Source organism: Equus przewalskii, chromosome 27 (assembly GCF_037783145.1).
Source record: "Equus przewalskii isolate Varuska chromosome 27, EquPr2, whole genome shotgun sequence".
NCBI lineage: Eukaryota > Metazoa > Chordata > Mammalia > Perissodactyla > Equidae > Equus > Equus przewalskii.
In genome coordinates, this window is record NC_091857.1 from 13,664,752 (window position 1) to 13,685,047 (window position 20,296).

At 35.2% G+C, this 20,296-nt stretch overlaps 1 protein-coding gene and 1 long non-coding RNA gene across 3 annotated transcripts in view; one reads left to right on the top strand and one right to left on the bottom strand.

The window, feature by feature from the left end:
- Nucleotides 1-20,296, bottom strand: part of SAMSN1 (SAM domain, SH3 domain and nuclear localization signals 1) — a 131,778-nt gene that overhangs the window by 35,428 nt on the left and 76,054 nt on the right. Inside the window, exon 1 of one of the 2 annotated variants that reach the window (XM_008517143.2) lies at nucleotides 13,021-13,230. The exons of the other annotated variant lie outside the window; for it this stretch is intronic. Coding sequence (XP_008515365.1) covers nucleotides 13,021-13,077 — 57 coding nt within the window. The 5' untranslated portion in view covers nucleotides 13,078-13,230. Of the gene's footprint in view, nucleotides 1-13,020; nucleotides 13,231-20,296 lie in introns of those variants that run through there. 2 annotated transcript variants of the gene reach the window in all.
- LOC139079904 (uncharacterized) lies at nucleotides 13,123-17,045 on the top strand. Its single transcript, XR_011533926.1, has 3 exons — nucleotides 13,123-13,234; nucleotides 15,111-15,255; nucleotides 16,941-17,045. It is a non-coding gene; the product is annotated as an uncharacterized lncRNA (long non-coding RNA).

Here is a 20,296-nt window from a genome sequence, read left to right on the forward strand (position 1 = left end):
TCTGCCTTCTCTCTTTCTTTCTCTCTAACTATTAAACCCAGAAACAAATACACTAAATAGTCGCTCTTGATCACAGGACTGTCTCACATACACTACTTCTTTGAAATCTTCGAGAATTTCTCCAGGAAATCCACTTTTATAGCTGCTTTAGCCCATAGTGGCTTCTCTGCCTGCCTTCAGGTTGGAAGGCAGCTGTACCAACACAAGGCTCTCTCTGTTTATGGCCTGTTGACCTGAGGATCTGTTTTGAGCCTGCCTTCTGAACCCTCCACATGCACTGTTGAAAACCTATATTTGCTCACTGCTTTCTTTGGGGAGTTTGGACACACAATGCAAAACATAATGTACTATGTACACTTTCTTTCGGCCTCTACATCTGCTCAAATCTTTCTCCAAATCTCTGTGGTACGCATTTATTTTCACTCCTGCTACTCAAATATGTGTTTTTAACGCCATTCCTGAGCCAATGCAATAACTTTCAGCTCCTTAGTCTCCAAACTCTTTCCTCTCCAATCATCTAACATCACACCACTGGACTAATTTCCTGAAAGTACCAGTTCTCATCATTTCTTCTTCTTAAAATGTAAAGCTTTGCTCCACATGGTTGTGACGGTTACTGAGGGCTTGCTCCATGCCAAGTGATTGATCTTTAATTTCACTATGTAAATACAACCTCTCTATGCGTGAGGTATTGATTTCTCCAGTTTACAAATGAGGAAAACTGAGGTTCAGAGAGTTTAACTAGCTCATCCTTAGTTAACAAAATAAAGCCCAAATTTAGCATATTGCACATTCACGATTCCGCATGGTATCAAGCAATGCTAGTCAATCTGGTTAAGCAGAACTTCTGACACTTCTTGCTGGCTGGTATGGACACACTCACTTATGTCTCTAAGCTGCTGCTCACGCTGTTTTTCTCTCAAGGAACGCACTTCCTCTTTTCTTCGTCCTACGAAAATCTAGCCACTTCTTCAAGGGCAGGATCAAGTCCCACCTTCTCTATGAGACCACTTGCTGACGCCTCACCATTTTAGCGCACATTGATTGCTCTGATCGTAAGTGCTGTAGGCCCTATGGAGAAAAAGCCTACAGTTGTGAGGCTTGGGAAAGCCACAGCAGATGACAAATCGTACATTACTCTTCAAGTGAAGTGTTGAAAACCATACATTTCACAGCTACACAAAAACAAATTATAACTTAACCACATTATAGCCAAGGAAAATGATTTGCTGATGTTTAATTAAAGACCATAAGGTTTTCCATTAGGCAATTCAATATAAATATACAAAGTGGCTTCTATGGCTAAACTTTGTACTTGGGGTCAGGACTGTGCACATGAATAAGACAAGAATCTATCCTGGAGGAATTTACACTCTATTGATGCCATCAACGAGGTAACTTCAATCAATTAGAGCTAAATATAGCCATATTCAAATGAATGGGACACAAATATAGAAGCAGTTCCTAAAAGCAGATTATGTTTATACACAAAATAAATGACATTAATAAACTATATTATAGATATTAACTTGGAAATTTATATTCATCCATTTACAAATACTTATTTATACTGACTACTTAGTACATGAAAGGCATTTTGTGTGCATATTTCTATACCTGTATTATTTAACGTCAGTCTAAAGAAAGGTGCATTAAAATGATCATAGATTTTGGAAGTGAAATTAGCTGAAATCAATACAATTTGAATTTGCTTAATCATCTTCAGAAGTTATTTACTCTAAGAGAGTGTGTAGTTATTGACTGAGGGACTCTTTAGAAATTGCCGAATCAAAAGATGGTGACTGCTAAAGTGAGGATAAGGTAACAAAAAGGTGATGAACCACACCCTGTATATTAAAAGGAGTACTAGATGACAAAAATGTGTCTAACATAATTATCTCCTGAACTCCTTAGGGGAGAGGAAAAAAAGATTGTTTCCAGTGAATGTAATCATTTTCAGTACTAGAAAATTGTTGTATATTTGGCACAAGAATATTTCACTAGGATTTTCCATTGTTTGGATAGACTGTCTCTCAAAACCAAAATTGGCAAGAAGTTTTCAGTTCTTGCACCAGCATGGATAGTTTGTTGAGACCTCCATGGAGACCTGTGTTGGGAAGGGTTCTGAAGCCACTTTCAGGCTTACGGTTAAAGAGGTCATGATTAATCATGTCCATCATAGTTACAGAAGATAGTGTGTATTTCAGGGAAGATGGTGGGGAGAGGAACGAGGAATTACAGGTAACACATTTCATGCATTTACTATCCCCACTCTAAGATAAGTAATTTCCCTGAGCAAATTGCCATTACTGATGTTGTTTTCCAGGTACCTTGGTAGAGCAAATGCAGTACCAAAGACGGATGATTAAAATTTCCAGTTACAGGAAATATGTATTATCCTCCCATAAATTTAGAAATTAACTTTCTATTGTCTACATATTAGATTTTTTCTACTTATAACTGCTACTTCTACTTATAATAATATTTTAATTGTGGTCATATGACTATCAACTATTTTAATACTATAACTAAACTTCAAAAACAAATAAATAATTCTCTTGTGCAGGATATGGCTAACAAAAGAAGATAATATTGAATATCATGGTAAGAAAAGGCAACAGTTACTTAGGAGAAGAATAACTTTGAAGTACTAATCACAACAGTCCTTACGACATTGACCATAATCTTAAGTATCAAATATTCCGGTTTTCTTAAGAAAGGCTTGATTGTACACTTTGTTCTACCTACTAATGAAATTATATTGTGTATTATGTATAGTATAACGAATCTAAAAGATAAACTGTTAAAGATATAAAAGAGAAATTATGTCTATTCATTAAAAAAGGAAATTTTAAAAAGCAAGAGTAACTTATCAGCCAAATTAAACTGAACATTCCCTTTCTGGAGCTTACATTTAAACTGTTTTTCCTTTTCAGTAATCAGACAGAGAACAAATCTTGAAAATTTTTCATTAGCTAACACATGGCAGAAGAATGTATAGTACTTTTAAGCCTGTTAAAAAAGTTTAAATATATTTAATAGTTAAATATGTTGACTCAAACTTTAGATTCCTGAAAAATTTCCGAACAAGTTTGCCAGTCAAATGTTTATACCGCTAAATCCAGTTACTCTTGCTTTAAAAATAAAATAAATCATCACATAGAAAAACATCCACAATACTCATTGCTTTGAAGTCATGGTTAAATAAAGGAGTGAAAATTAAGTTGGGAAAATAGAATCCATTTAATAAACTTTCCCATCAAATTTGCTGGAACAAAAACTCCCCGTTACCTCCATTAGTCTTAAATGTCCTCCATGTTCTCTTGGCCTCTGGGTACATAATAACCTTTCTAAAGGTCTCCCCAAGGGATATTTTAGTCATGCAGAGATCTCCTTGAACACAAGTAATGACAAACAATAAGCTAATTCTCAAAAAGCTTTTTTTTTAAAGTCATTTTTACTACTTTTAAATGAGTGTGTTTGATGCATGATTTTGGTCCCCCTGATTAATGGTCACCGCCAGCCCAGCTTCTGGAGTTGTAATGTTTCCGTGAGCTTCCCTCCAGCAGAGCTCGACCATTAATCCAGTGGCATATGTCAGCTCAGCAGAGCAAGGTCACTCTTCTGCTTCAAGGGGAACCTTTTTAGAAATAATAAAACTGACAGAAAGTTCTTTTTTGCATGCTTTATGCCACCTGAGGTTGAGTGCTGCAGTTAATATCATAAAGCTTATAAACATTCCCATCTCAGGCAGCACCCGCTGCCACTATGCTTAGGAATTTAAACGTTTTTTTCTTAGTAAGAACAGACATGTTTATGTGGGGTAAATATACGGTGTGTAATCCCAAACAGGGAAAGAATAGGTGGGAAAAAATAGTAGTAAGTTCATGCTAGGATATTTGGAGGAGAGCTTTGGATTCAATAACTTCCTCGTTGTCAATTCCATCTATTTTCCTTCCAGCTAATTTGAATTTGGCATATGAATATTTAAATCTATTGAGGGTTCATATTGGTGTTGAAATGTAATAGTGTGTAGAAATGAACTCAGTTTACGACCATTCCTAAACCTACAGTATAATGTCTGATAATTGTAGAACATTTATCTTTGAAAGAATTTTATTTTTAAAATTACAAACATTTGTTTAATTGGTAATGGCTGCTTTAAAATTGATAAATAATTACAGTGAGATATTCAGAATCTAATATGAAATTTGTAGATGGCCCAATTTAGAAAGGATGATGGTTGTATAATAACTAAGAATGTAAGGAATATGTACCCATAAGCATTACAAAGCTTATATATTGAATCACTTATTTATTACTCTTACTTTATTAAAAAATCAAAGTTGTGCAGGCATAACCATGTGAAATATTCAGGAAAAATTTTAACCAAATATCCAGACTAATGTCATATCACTATGTATTGTAAAATAGAATTCGATGCAAGGTAAATCTGCCTTGAATCTTATTCCAGGAATTTAAATTATTAATTAAAAATATAGAAAAGAAATTTGATTATTTAGTTGTCTTTATTTTACATATGTAGAGAAAAGGTGGGGCCAGCTGGCAACTCAGGCCAGTCCTTCTAGGAAGCCAATCCCTTGGCCGGGTCTCCATGTTCAATGTCAGGCCCTCACCTTGACAGGTAGAGGAACTTCATTTTTCAAGCTTGCAGAAATAAGCAACCTCAGAAGGGACTGACTCCTAAACTAAACTGAGAAGGTACCAAAAATGGCAATACCAAGTATTGATTAGGTATGAGAAATTCAACTGCCAAGAAGAATGCATATTCTTGTTGACTGATCAAAGAATTCTCTCCCGTCGAGGAAATACTACGTGGGACACAAAATCATTGTTGGCAGTTTGTTTGATTAGTATGGTAGAATTGCAGTAAAGTGAATTAGGTGGTATTAAGGGCTAGAGACACGAAGTTATAATAGCCTTAGGTATATACTTCACCTAAGTGAGCAAGTCTGCTGAGCCAAATGCAATATTTACTTCAGTTAATCTGGATTGTTCTGCAGACACAGTGGCAAATTTCTACCCTCCCACTCCATTCTAGGCTCCCTTTGCAAATGCTTTTTTAAAAAATTCAGACAGATTACATTACAATTTTCAATTATTATTTTGTTTCATTACCCTCTGATTCTAAGAATAGTTACTTTGTTTTATGTGGGTGTTGCCTAGATCTTCATCTGTGACCCATTTACAGCCTGTGTCTTGGAGTAGATTACTTCTTTAGATGACTAATATTACCCATTAGTCATTTCACACTTATTGTACATATATTGAGAAATCACAACTATGTTCCATATTACAAATGTTTTTGGTGGTAGCCAAAGTATAGTAGAAAGCACATGGAGTCTGAACATCAGAGAGTTCAATCCTCCTTGTTCCCCAACAAAAATTGTAGGGATACAAATAAGATACATCCCCTGTTCTTGATGATAACTCTAGTTGGGAGGACATATTGGAATAAACTATTGTAAAAGAAACATAGAGGTGTGGAACGAGTACTATCAACATAGAAAGGAGGGAGAGATTATTAATCGACATGTACTATGTGCTAGGAAGTTTGCATATGGTAATCAACTTAATTCTCACATCAATCTGATGTGACGTGCTTTATCACACCGCCTTCTTAAGTGCACTGAAACTCAAAAGAGCTTTAATAAAATGTTCCACATACCCTGGTTAGGAAATATCAAAATAGGACCTCAAACCAACATCTGTAAGACTTTAGTTCGTGATCCCTACTGCTCTGTCAGAATGCCCTCTCATACACTGCCTTGGGCTAACTGCTGCAGGCTTTCTCGGGGGAATGAGAGTCCACCAAGGTATTAAAAGATAGATATGCATTTATGAGTTGGAAAAAAATGGGCAAAAGCATTCTAGGCTATGGGAAGTACAGACAGGGAAGCATGAGAGTGCTCAGAGCCTCTCAAAGATGAGATTTGAATATAGTGAAGAGAGACACCAGGAGTGCTCATGTACAGAGGGACAACCAAGTGAAGAGGCAGCAAGTGGTGGCCATCTGCAAGCCAGGGAGAGAAGCCTGGAACAGAGCCTTCCCTCACGGCCCTTGGAGGAAATAACCTTGCCAGAACCTTGATCTTAGACTTACAAGCTCCAAAACAGTGAGAAAATATATTTCTGTTCTTTAAGCCACCCAGCCCGTAGTGTTTTGTTATGGCAGCCCTAGAAAACTAATAAAGACTAGGTGAAAACTTCCAAAGCTCTTCATATGAGGGGAGAGAGGGGACACAGCCAGCTGTGTTGACAAATGGCTCTATCTATAGAAGAATCACTCCGTTTACCACTAGAGACAGTTTAAAACCCTCTTCCATTCTTATTAATCAATTCTTAATGGAGGACATTTTTGTTCTCTATTGAGGAGCTAATTATGAATGTCTTGTTTCTAAAAGTTCACCTAAATCCTTAACACTAGAAAGGAAGAGAAATGGATCAGTTTGGTAATGCTAAATTTGGAAACTTAGATATGTAGAGTATGGACTTAATTCCATCATTAAAAAAACACAATCTGCAGGGATAATGAAGCCATTTATCTCCAAAGCAAGGCAACGAAAGATTCAAGAGATAAGTGTCTCATTAAATGGATTTTTAACAAATCCAGTGCACTGGTAGTCAAGGTAGTGACTTTATACATTTCCTATGGGATATAATATCCAAATTTCCAAAGGGGAGTCCACACTTCCATCATTTCTCTCAACCATTTGCTTCCTGAACTTTCTATATATTGTCTGGGGACATGTTCTTTTCTCTTTTCCAGTATAGCCAAACTATTTGGCCCCAAAGCTTTTGCTTCTTGCTTACAATGAAACTTGATTACAGATTCGTAGTCTGTAAAATGGGAAAGCTAAAATGAATTAGTGCTTTGTTTGGAGAAAAATTTTCAAGACTGAAATTATTTAACTCTTTTTAAACAATTAAACTGTGAAATGAGCAAATTATTAGCTCTTCTCTTTTGATTTTAGATGCCCTAGAAATGAAAATTAAATCCAACAGAAAATTGTATTTGGAAGAAACAGGCAGAAAACTTTGGGAAGTGGCACATCAATTTTGGGGTGAATTTCTGGTGACTGTGAGAAGAGGAATGTGGGCACCAGTTCTAAGCAAGAACAGTGCAGGGCAGCGGCAGCCTTTCTGTGTACCATCTTCAGAGAGCATGTGGTAAGTTTCCAACACATATTCAAATGTATACAATATGTACAAATAGATTCCAACTTCAACATCCTCTCAACATCCATCCTGCCACTTCCCTTGTTTGAGCTACCATCATCTCCTGCCTAGTTTCTATAACAGCCTCCTAATGGGTCTCATCTACTTACTCTCTAATTCCCGTCAATGTGTTTGAAACACAAAAGACACAATAAGCCCACTAAAATGTAAGTCAGAGCCTCCTATTCTCTTCTCAAAATCTTTCCATACTAGCCAAATCGTTAGAATGACTTAGAAGGCCCTCTATGATCTGGCTTTTTGGGATGGCTCTTCTCTTTGAGTACTCTGCTCCACTGCTTCTCAAACACACCAGGACACTCCCACCTCAGGGCCTTTGGCTTGCTCTTCCCTTTGCCTGGAATATGATTTCGTCAGACAATCTTTTGGCCAGCTCCTTCATTTCCTGCAGGTGTTTTTTCAAATGTCCCATTCTCACCAAGTCTTCTGTGGTCACTTGTATTTCATTAGCACTTATCATTGCCCAGAACACTATATATTTAACACATTAATCTTGTTTATTGTCTGTCATCCCCAGTAAACGTAAGTCCTATGAAGGCAGAGATCTTCATTTTATTTAGCTCTGTATTCCCAGCATATGGTCTATGCTGTTCATAGTAAGCATTCAGTAGACATCTGTTGTTTTGAAGAATGAACGAATGGATGAATGGATGAATGAATTAATTTCTAAGTCTTTTGAAAAGATTAGTAGAAAAAGATGTCTCCAGATTGTGAAACATTAAAAAATTCTTGATGCTCAGGCACATTCTCTATAGGGTAAATCAGAATATTTGAAGATGGAACCCCATCATAAGCATGCCTTACAGCTCTTCAGTGATTCAAATGTGCAACCTAGGTTGAGAACCATCAACATGAACATCATTTCCAAATTTAAAGCATCCACAGAACTCCAGGATATTTTGTTGCAATGTATATGCTGATTTAATAGGCCTTGGGTAGGCCAAAGAATCTGCATTTCAATCAAACTTTTGGAATCCCAATGCTGCTAGTCTGTAGGACCACACTGAGTAGTAGCAAGAACTTAGACCTACATTCAACTCGAGCTTGGTGGCCCTGTGATACCTTTTATTATGATCTATACTCCATTTTCTCCTGCCTTGTCTTATTTCGTTTTAGGTTTGCATTATAATTTACTGTAAATATGTCTTGGAAAACAAACATGACATCAATACTAACTAAATACATAACTGAAGAGAGCCTTTTGAGAGATTTTTTTCAGTGATGAGGGGAGTAATAGCCAAAAGTAAAAATAAACATGTATTTACACGCACCATTTTTTAAACGGGAAAAATGAAGTTAAAATATTGCCTACATTGTATATCACATACCTTTGAGATCACTTTGTTTGAAAAGTCAAAACATTCAACTGAATTCACCTAAATTAAAATCTGAAAATTGTACCCCAGATGAAGAAGAAAAAGAAGTAGAGGGGAAACTCACAGGTTTAGAAGAGGAAAAGCTGGCCCATAGAATCCCAAACCAATTTTTTTTCTTTTTTTTTTACCAGCTATGATACCTTGGGTAAAATATTTCACATGTAGAGGACTGTTTTCTTTCCTATAAATTGGGGAAAAAATAATGCCATAAGACCGTTGTGCAAGTGCCTGGCCTAAAGGAAACACCAGTGCATGTAAACACTTCTCTTTTCTTATACCTGGTTAGATAAGAGTTAAAATATATCTTAACAGTCTTGATAGGAAAAGCAATGAGGAAAGCTCTTTAATGCCACAACTATGTGTCATCCTTGTCTAGGAGCATAAATTTGCACAGCGGGCAGTGCAGTGAAAACAGCTCATAATCAACTCATCACCTCTCATCATTGCTAGGATCAAATGCAAATGGGAAAGAATGCCACTTCAGTCATTGCTAGTGAAAATTAGCATCTGTGACACTAATGGTGTCTCATTTAGTATGCACTTTAGATTTTAAAAAATGGTAAAAAAAAAAAAAGCCATTTCCAGAACTGCCATTATTCCAACATTTCCCTTTAAAATAGCAGTGGTATTTGAATCTCCTTTACACAAAGAAAAACCTCAGTTAAAATTTATTAACACAGATCGTTAATGCCAACCAAATAAAGGCCAAGTTGTTCCAATTACAGTTGCAGAGTTTCATTTGTGGGGTCTATTCCTTTTATATTTTCGACGTTTCTACCATATTCCCTGACCTGGAACAAACATCTACTGTTAGAAAACAAGGGGCCTCTCTAGGAATTCTTACACGTTTGCTATATTGGAGTTCTTCTTAAAATAAAACTTCAAAATGAATTACAGTCTTATTTACACACATACATACAAACTTTCTTATGTACACACAAACAGACTTGCTCCAAGAATAATGAAAGTACATAGCACTAGTGAGTATCCACGTTTGAGCCAGGCTGCCTATAATAGACTCAAGAACCTTCACTCACTTTACAAATGTTAAGAACCTACTACACTGAAGGTGTTATGCTAGGTGCAGGAGGGAGAAATGTGGTTATACTTACCTTAATATTAGGTCATGATATTTTTTGACAGTTTGAACATTTGAATATTAAGAAAGTTATTCTTGCTATTGTTTCACAATTGTAAGTGTTGACACATGAGTGGACACCTGGAGGGAATTTGTAGGTGGAATTCTTACATTTAATCAGACAGGAATGGAGGATCTCTAAATTCCTTTTCGACTTTCAGAGGCTCTTAAAGATATGTTCTCCTTGGTTTCCTTAAACTTTAGCTAATAATTAAGACACACATAGAAATAATACCTACAGTCCCTATGCTTATAATAGCAGCATAATAATTAGGAACAGAAGTTCTGGAAATTGATACATATTTCACATCGCACTATGTGTCTAACTATATTTCATCTAACTATGTGTCTTTGCTCAAGTTAATAACCTCCACGCCTTCTTATCTATGAGGCTGAATAAGAATGATCCTCTCATAGAGTTGTTACAAATATTAAATAAATTAGTGTACAAAAAGCTCTGAACACAGCAACTGGTATGTAATAAACTCACAGTAAATATAGAAAACTGAAATAAAATATTTTAGTTGGAAAGACAGTCGAGGAAAATAATGTTCTACAATTTAAGCATTTACAGAGTTGTATTGAGATCGTATCTTACCAAATCTGAATCCTGGATATGCTTAAAATTTTTTTAAATCACTATCAGTAATGGGCACTAGTGATGAGACAGTCAAAACAAAACTCAAGAAGGAAAGCACAGTACCCTGCATGGATGTTAAGCAAGGCTATTTTTGACTCACTAATCTAAATGTAGAATACTTAACCACTATTCATCAAATTTCTTTCTTTATTTGGAATTTTCCTATATACCATAGAGAGTTCTGAGACAAAAACCTGTTGGAATTTATTAACATGCCATTATACGTAGTGGCTTTCTTTTGTAATAATTCTCCAAGGCTTTTCCAGTCTCCCTTAGGGAATATCTCTGGTCTCTCTCTCTTAACCTACAATATGAATTTCTTATAATAAGTCTGAATACTATTGGTCCTATTTATGAGTTATTTGAAGGAAAGACCCAGACCCTGTGTTTCCTTCCAGTAGATGAAGAGATTTGCACTCCTCATTCTACCAGCCATCTGTTTGTAGGGATCATCATGGCATCCATCTCTGGTGTCTCTTATGGATTCTGCTCTTTTTCCATAAAATACATGAAGAAAATTACCCAGTAAAATACATGTGAATTAAAGAGACGTTGTTTCTAACAGATAATTATAAGACAGTCATGCACCAAATAATGGCATTTTGGTCAGTGATGGACCACATATATGAGGTGGCCTCGTAAGTTTAGTACCAGATAGCCTAGGTATGTAGTAGGCTATTCCATCTAGGTTTGTGTAAGTACACTCTATGATGTTCACACAATGATGCAACAACCTAAGGAGGCTTTTTTCAGAACATATACCCATTGTTAAGTGATGCATGACTGTAATTGGAAAAAAATCACCTCACATTAAAAAGAAAAGATTTAGTTGATCTGGAATGTATGAAAAACACACTTGTACATATGTACTCATATATCTCTTTAAATTCCTGTAGAATGAAACCATCTATCTAAAGAAAATGGGAATTCATTCACAACAAAAGTTAATATGGTTCCAATGTGACTATTTTCTGTGATATATTTTGTTCCCAGATGTATATTTTATCAAATATATTTTTCTTTTCATGAATAAGGAAGTCAATAAGATGAACAATACTCCACTTGTATTACAATAGTTCCTGCAACTAAGTCAAATGATGATGATAGACTAAAGTACTATTTTGGAAATAGTTTAATGACATAAATATGATAGTAACACTATATAACGTGGTCCTTACGAGATATTTTAACTTTAGATTTTAAATACTTGGAGGAAACCATTGCTTCATATAAACTTTTGTGACCTCCCTAAAACTTACTATTGTCAACTCAGTGTTGGTTGCATTTAATCAAGTAAACTTTATATGAAATTAATCTTAGGTAAATGATACTTTTAGAAACTTTTTTGTACTCTTTGGGAAATGTTAGCTTGAATCTTTATTATATTAAGAGAAAAGACAGAAATCATGACATGTTAACTAGCTGTATTTTTAACTATCGATGCTTGTCTATTCTTTATCAGATCTTTCTATCAGAAAGAATTAATATTGAAAATAATTTATTCTTAGTTTCCAAAGATTAGAAATCATTTATTTTTAAGTTTCCTTTAGAGAGGTTGCATGGTAACGTACAATGAGTTTAAAAATATTGATTATTTTTCAATGCTACATCAATTCAAAAGTTCACAATCAACTCCCAACTCCTTTCTCTCAGAATGGGTGCCAAGCAAATAAAGACCAACAACAGATAATAAGTCAGTCCTTTAAAAAGACATCTGAACACAGCTTATTGTCTATTCACAAACAGATTAAAAATGTTATTTACTCAAGAAACTCAAGAAGTTATACAAGTACTGGAGAACTTCTTTGACATTAGTATTTCATAGATACTTTCCTTTATGTTATTAATGAAACTAATACCTAATTTAGAGTTCTACAATAGAATGTAAACTTTGCCATCTCATGCCCTACCGACATTTTTTAAATGGCAATTATTGTCAAGACAAAGAATAGAACAACATTCCAAATAAAACCAATTTGGCAAATCTACCAACTTATGAAGTTTTGATGCTTTCCAAAATACAACCCAATCCTCTCCCTAATAATGGTGTTAGTTCAAAAAAGAGAGTAGGAAAAATAATTCCTATAACAACCTATCATATTTTAATAGGCAAAAATGCAAAAAATCAAATATTTAACCAAAACATCTCCGTTTACAACCTTCTCATAATTAAATGTGTTATGAAGAGCTGAGCACTTAATATATAAAATGCATTCAGTAGATTGTTAAAAAGACATCGACAACTTTATAGTCATTAAAAATACGCAAGAAGATTTCATAATATCAACCTTTCAGACAGAGACCACCAAATTGATTTCCATGAAGTTGATGAGCTGAGCTCAAAGTTCAGTTACAGATGTAAATGATCAAATATGCACTATTAGATGAAATTACAAGGACAATAATTGTCAAGTATTATTTAACATCTAACTTTGCAATTCAATTTTTTCTGTATTTGCCATGAGGCATGTAACCTTATGGTTGAATTGATTTATGACTGAGAGATAAAAACAATGTGTGTGTGTGTGTGTGTGTGTGTGTGTGTGTGTGTGTGTGTATGTGCATTCTGTTAAATGGTTTGGTTTTGTTTCTGTATGAAAGTGCCTTACCTTTGGTTTTTGATGTTTCTCCTTCTCTGAAGCATTCGATGGTTTTCTCTTCAGCATTTTGAATTCGATTATTCCAAGTGAGTGTACTTTCTGTTGTTCCAGAAACAACTGAAGACAGCAGTGTGCCGTCTATGATGCACAGCTGCAGATAAGTTTGAGCCCAGTGACCTGCTACTTCCTCCTTTGGTCAGGATATGACTTCACATGAACACGGGTGAAGTTTTGTTTTTTTACAGTAATTCTTTGCTAACTCTTTCACACTCTGTCCCTGCTCGAGTCTATGAGGTAGATTCCTAAAACCCACACTTCAACATGCCTGAAGTTCTCATAAGGGCTGTAAGGATTTCAGAATAAAACTCATTTGTTTTTAGTTTCTATAAAAAGAAAAATCTATAACATATTCTGAGGGTAGAGGGAAGAAAAAATCTGAGCCAAGAAATGAAATATAACTCTAGATATGGGCTTTTTAGTATTCAAAGAATGAATACTCAGGGTAGGCAATTTTATATTTCTAAGTAAACTTTGTTAGAAGATGAACTAAACTAGACTTTATATAATACTAATCCTATTTAAAGTATGTATCCATATACTCAAAACATAGAGTACAGATGGAATTCATATAAATATAAATGGGAATACAACTCCAGAAGCAAATGATTATGCATATTGTTAATTTTTTTAACCGATTACTATGTGGTAAAGCCCTGATTAATATGGAAATCAATTAAACAGAACCAAATGTCTCATTTATCTCAATTAACCAAATGTCTTTCTGCTACAAACTACATTGCCATATACTGATAATTGCCATTCCAGGGAGGAGCCAATGGATGAATGGTTCCTTCAAATGAAGCATCCAGAGTCTCTATTTAATAGGCCTGGAATAAGCTATTACGGCTTAGAAAGACTTTCCTCATCAAACTAAAGGGTTTAACATTTGTATTCTAATATCAAAACCAAGATACCAGAAAGTAAAAGCAAGAAATTCAAGGTTTTTGTTAATTAGGGATTTACCGAAGGGAGACTTGTGGAATGTCTAAAACTTTGGTTCTATTAGAAGAGGCTTGTTAAGGAAATCAACCTAGATTTCTGTTTATAAAACCCCTTGTTGAAAAGCAGTGGTCCCACATTCTTGATGAGCAGCATCTCTAGGTAACAAATCAAGTGCCTCTATTTCACTGTCTTCCCTCATACCTCTAAGCCTCTCCTCCTTGAGGCCCAGTTCTAGTGTGTTTGAATTTCGCTAATTCATTTAACAAATATTAAATTGAGTGTCTACGATGTGCTGTTTGACAATAATCAAGTCTCTTGACTAGCTAAAAAAATTCTTTATGTTCTATAATAGAATTGGAGGAATACACTTGTCAAGATTATGGTTAATATGCTTCTTCTACTAGATATTAAAAGAAGAATTATATTTTTAGGAATTATCAGGGTGGTATTTTTAAAATAATGACACAGAGAATAACAGGGAAAAACCTGTGGACTCTGAGGGTGCGTAATTCCCTAGAAGTACGCTTTCTTTCAAACTTTCTGTTTGTGTTTTGGTCAAGGCAGTGGCCTGAGCAAATTTTTGTTTCATTTCTTCAGAAATTGAAAGTCATGAAAAACTATATTTCTTAACTGAAACATTTGCATCCTCTGTGGCCCCCATTTCTTCATTTGTGAGTAGAAATTTAATTCAATTGTGGAGTTCAATCAATAACATGGGAATGATAATACTTGCACTTACTACATGATAGGGTTGTGGTGAGAATAAAAGATAATACCAGTAAAGAACGTACTTACTATATGATTTATCATTTAAATAATGTTTTATGTCAAGGAATGTTTATCTTAAAGAAGAATGAGATTTCAAATAGTTATGTTTGGGCTGGTGTTTGCTATAGATTATATTTCTATAATGATAATTAAAGAATAAAGAACACTCACACTCATGGTGATCATAGCTGGACTAGATGCAGTTTTAAAAAGTGGTCCACTCAAGCAATTTGTATAAAATCTCAATTTATGATCTCTAGGCATTTAACCATCATTAACACTATAAGAAATATTAAAAATGTAAATAAAACTGGAATCTTTTCCTTCAGAATTACAGGTGGGAGAAGCAATAGTCCAATCTTCTCTTCTACTCAAGAAAAATGTTTCTGGAGATTAAAAGACAGATATGACATTTGAGGTCTCATTACAATCTATGTTAAAGCCCTTGATCCACAAAAAATCTCAGATGACAAGGTAGCAAATGTTTTTTATCAATTATCTACTATTTTATAGAATTCTGGGGTCATCAAAATATTTATTGAGTGATTCAACAAATTTGAAAGTAAAGTAGACAGAAGAGGAATGAGGTAGACAGTCAGTATTGAGCACACCTAACACCCTATCACGATTAAACCACTAAGCCACACGTTGCTTAAGACATGTTCTGAAACAGGGAAATTGCAAAAGGGAAGTCTCAGGGCCTTTTTTTCACACACTACCTTAAAGGTCTTATAACCCAGGCAGGGGGAAACAAGTTTGGGACTCTGTGGCGGTCACTATTTCTGCGTCATAGAGGGTGAGTCAAAATTTTAAAGAAATTGCACTCAAATGACAGCTATTGCAATGTACTGTATGAGAAGGTAAAGTGAGCTATAACAGAGTTGTTTGAGCAGTCCAACAAATATTTATTGGTGGATTGCTAAAACATGAATTTTCAAATTCAAATCCTAGGTATCAATAAAGTATAGATAAGAGAAAATGCTGTCTGATGTTTTTGATTCTGACATCTTGATTGCCCAATGACCTCCATCTATATCCATTTGCTTCCTGCCATCAATTGAAGAATAAAATTAGATAGTGATGTTTGGATTAATCCTAGCCTGTACTTTATTTTAAGATACATTTGTTCAGCGGATGAAGGGTTTTTAGCCAAATCTTTAAAAATGGAACTGCGATCCCCACACTGCCTTGATATTTACACCTTCTCCAACATGTGGACATAGTCACAGTAGATCTTATGCCTCTGTGTATCGGGGCAAACATGACCAAGAGTATTTTAGTAACTATAACCTAAAATACTCCTGACTATGCCTCAAATGCATTGTTGGAGGAGGATGACAGAAAGACACCTTCCAAGAACTTGAAAAATAAGGGAAGTAAGACTGTTATCATGGAACACAACTGCGAAATTAACATTTAATGTAAAACAGAATAATTATCTTACAGAGAAAGAATGGATTGTACCCCATTCAGACCTACAGAATTTAGTCACATATGATAAAGAGAAGAAGGAGTCAATCATAAAAGCAGCTTAACTTTGATAGTAGCTCTCTTCTTTCTGGCACCTCAGAACAGACTTTTCTCTACAGAATGGGGAAGGGAAATTTATAGGAAGAAGTCCAGTGGGGGTGTTATGTTCTTGCCTGCTTGTGGCTTGCTGTAAGTGGAGATTCTACACTATAATGAAAATCCTAACCCTACTCAGGATATCTTGAAGCAAATACACACTGGGATCTGATGAAGTACTATGCAGTTCTTTACTCAATAATTCAGAGGGTAGTTTCAAAGCCATATAGCCATATACAACATATCAGGTGTTGTACCCTCCTCTAGATATCTAGCTTATTCTTACCACATGATGGATAAAACACCTCCTTCTTTAGACTTGGGGTTTACAGAGAAATGGTGGGATGGATATTCCCCCAGGCCTGGGATATGGGGATGTGGGAGGTGGGGAAGACTATGGGGGAATGATCGCTTCCCTGTCAATCTCTTACATATCCTAGCTCTCTGGAGTCAGTTACCCATTCTCTGATTCTGGAGTTCCTATTTACTAAGCCTTTTCTGTAAGGGACCCACCCCCTTCCCCAAGCTCTTAAAATCCCTTCTAATGTCCTCCTAATTGAAAAGCCTTACAGTTTCTTTTCTGCTTTCCCCAGTGACCTTGTTTAGGGAATGACAAGCTCAAGTTTTGAGGAGAAGATTGAGAGAAGAGAAAATTCTGACCCTATTAACGGGGTGTAAAGAAGATGGGAGTTATTGAGGTTCGTTTTTCCCAACAAGGCCTGAAATTAAGTATATCTATCACAAGGATTAATTTTCTTCCAAGAACCCTTATCAAGTCTATATAAGAAATTAATATTTCACCTATTAATTTCCCCTTGTGACACGGCGCCTTGCTAGAGCTTCATTGCAGAGTTCTCATACATTCACTAACAGTGGGGGGTGATGCCAAACCACTTAAGAATGTATGGGAGAGTAACAGAGGCAAATATTGATAGTATCCACTCAAGCTGCTGGGTTCAAGAAAGAGATGCTTCAGTGAGGTCTGAGATTTTAATTCTCCTGACAAGATAATCCATTATGTGGAGATGGATGTATTAGCAATTTTAGCTGGATTTCAGAAAACAACAAATTTGTCTAAGTAATTTGTTTTGATTTTAAACTCTAAGAGTAACCTTCTAATGATGACTTGATGGTTTAGGTATGTCTGTCTCCAGGAGGAGAAGGCATTGTTCATATGGATATCAAGTATAACCCTGAAATTGCTATTTCTCACTACAAATTAATATTGCCATGGTAGTTAATCAGAGTGTGTCCCAAAAAAGGCTCAAAATACTAGGCTCCTGAGAGAGGACAGTTGCCGGTCAGGCCCTAAATATCTTGGGAAGCCTCTTGGGAGAAAGCTTGGCCCTTGCAACATTATTTCTTATTTTAAATTTCTAAAGAGATATTCATCATATTATCTTGTTATCTTAGTTGTAGAAGAAATAGAGAATATAAATAAATAAAAAGGACCAGTGGTCTAAGATGGATGGTGAACCTAAAGAATCATACAGGAAGAAACAGTCTTGAAAGAGACAAAGGACTTCTCAGATCACGTCTATGGATGGCAAGATGTTTGAAACACTGTAAGAGAAGACTTAGTAAACAAAAAATGAGGAGTACCAGTTCAACGGAGACTAAAACAATTACGGGAGCAGATTAAGCTCAAATAAATGCAAATTATTCAGATTATTTCAGTAAATTATAAATACATACTAAGTGGTTGCCACAATAAGTAATGAAAAAATAAAATTTCATCTATTAGTGATTAAAAGTTACAATGTTCATGAAATAATCTTATTCTCAAAGTTAATAAAAGTAATATTGGCTAGCACTTTTGAGTGCTTATTATATGCCTGGCATTATGCTGTGTGCTTCATACATATTTCCCATGTAATCCTTAAAAATCTCCAGGAGCTGGTACTAATGTTATCAGCCTCAATTTCCAGGTAAGGTTACATAATGTGTCCAGTTTGCACAGCTAGTAAGTGGTGGAGTCAGGATTTAATCCAAAACCTCAGCTCATAAACATTGCTCTATATCACAGTTATGCCTTGGCATACCTAAACACCTGGCATAAAGTGGGAGTGATTTATTTGGGGGTTAGGGTCAGGAATGGTAGGGGCTGGGGAGAGGATAATGCTGAGCTACCAGTTGAACAGAATGTTTCAATTACGTGTATATAAAAATTTGAAACCAATCTAGGACCCTCTTCTTTCATTAAGACTCAGCACCACAGGGACAAACCTGCTACCACTTCCTTTCCCTTCTCCAACCCAAGCTACCTTGTTGTGACTCTAAGAAGAGTCAAGAGCCCCTCAGTGCTGTCTTTAATAACCATTTTCTCTAATTCCATGCTTATAAAAATCATGGTATGAGCACAGATTAGACTTGTCCAAACTTTATGAAATTCCCTAGGTTCTATACTTCCCTGATGATGGCTTTCGATAAAGTATCCATCTATGAACTGATATTATCTGTGAAGTTACTGCAACAAACATATTCTATTTCCTCCTTGATCTGGAGCGATAGCTCCCCAATTTATGTTTCTAGAAAAGTATTTATTTTCCTCTTAACCTTTGACTCTTAATTTCACCAGTTTTGGCTTGTCCATGTCACATCCAAATTATGGTCATAATCCTCACATTCTTATAATACTTTTCCCTTCTACACTTCTAAGTGTGATTTTAAGTTTTGTAAAAATTAAAACGCTTACCCTAAAATATTAAAAAACAGAAGCTCCCTATCACATTCCTTTCTACTCCCAGACTTCCTATTTCAATTCTTTTTCTGATCCTTCCAGTATTAAAACCATTTTTCTCATTGGTTAGATTCATTTTTCTACATGATAGGCCTGTACATTTTTCATTTATGTATTAGACATTATCTATTGATTCCTGGTTTTATCCTTGAGGACTCTGTACTCTTTTTACTCCCCAACGCTCTTATAATTATTTAGTTAAATCATTAGTCATTATTATTTTGTAAATATTGTTCACAAATAAGTCAAATTGTGTTTAGAGCTTTATATTTCTTTTGTTGTCATCTTTGGCGTTCATAATCGGATTCCTTTTTCATGGTTGGTCCCCTATGTTTTGTTAATATATCCCAAATAAATGCCCCCCAACAAATCTATCAATTGACTTGTTTTGAATATTCAAGTTCACATACCATACTTGTAATTTCAAATGCTCAAACATTTCAGATTTATTTTTTCCTTGTTCCAGTGTGGTTTGGTTATTCTCTAAGTATGCAGTGCTGAGGCTGAAATGGAACTTCTCCTCAATCTTCTCTTGGTTTGGATCCTCTCTGAATTGAGTCTCACATCATCTTTTTTGTCTAATCTCATTTCCAGAAACATGCCTCCCTAATGGAAATGTTCTAGGTCCTTGTGGATTATTCACATTTGAATGCTATTTTTACTTGAAGTAGAATCCTAACCTCATTTTTTCCTTAGAATTTGGAAGACCTCTCCATTATTTCCTAGCTTCCAGAGTTGTTGAGAAGTCTAATGTCATTGTGATTTCTAGTTTATTGCGTATGGACTTCTTTCTCTCTATATACATATTTTTCCCTTTATTCTTGGGATGTCTAAAATGTCATATTTTGTGTCTTGATATGGGTTATTTTTTCATTCCCTGTACTGCTCTCTCCATGGCTCTCTCAAACTGAAAACACACAACCTCACATCTGTGTTTCTTTGATAAATTCTTCATCTATCCTTCTCTGCTCTCTCTTTCTAGAAATCTGTTTAGTCCAATGTTAGACATCCTGGATTGGTGCTCTTATTGTATCATATTTCGCTGTTTTCCACTTTTTTATTTTCACTTTTTGGCTTTGGGTGTTTTTTTTTACTTTCTAGGAAATTCCATTACTTTTTCTACCAATTATTCTAATAAATATTTTATTTTACTTAACTATAATATTTTATTTTGCAGTTCTTTCTCATTGTTCCCTTTTCATAACATTG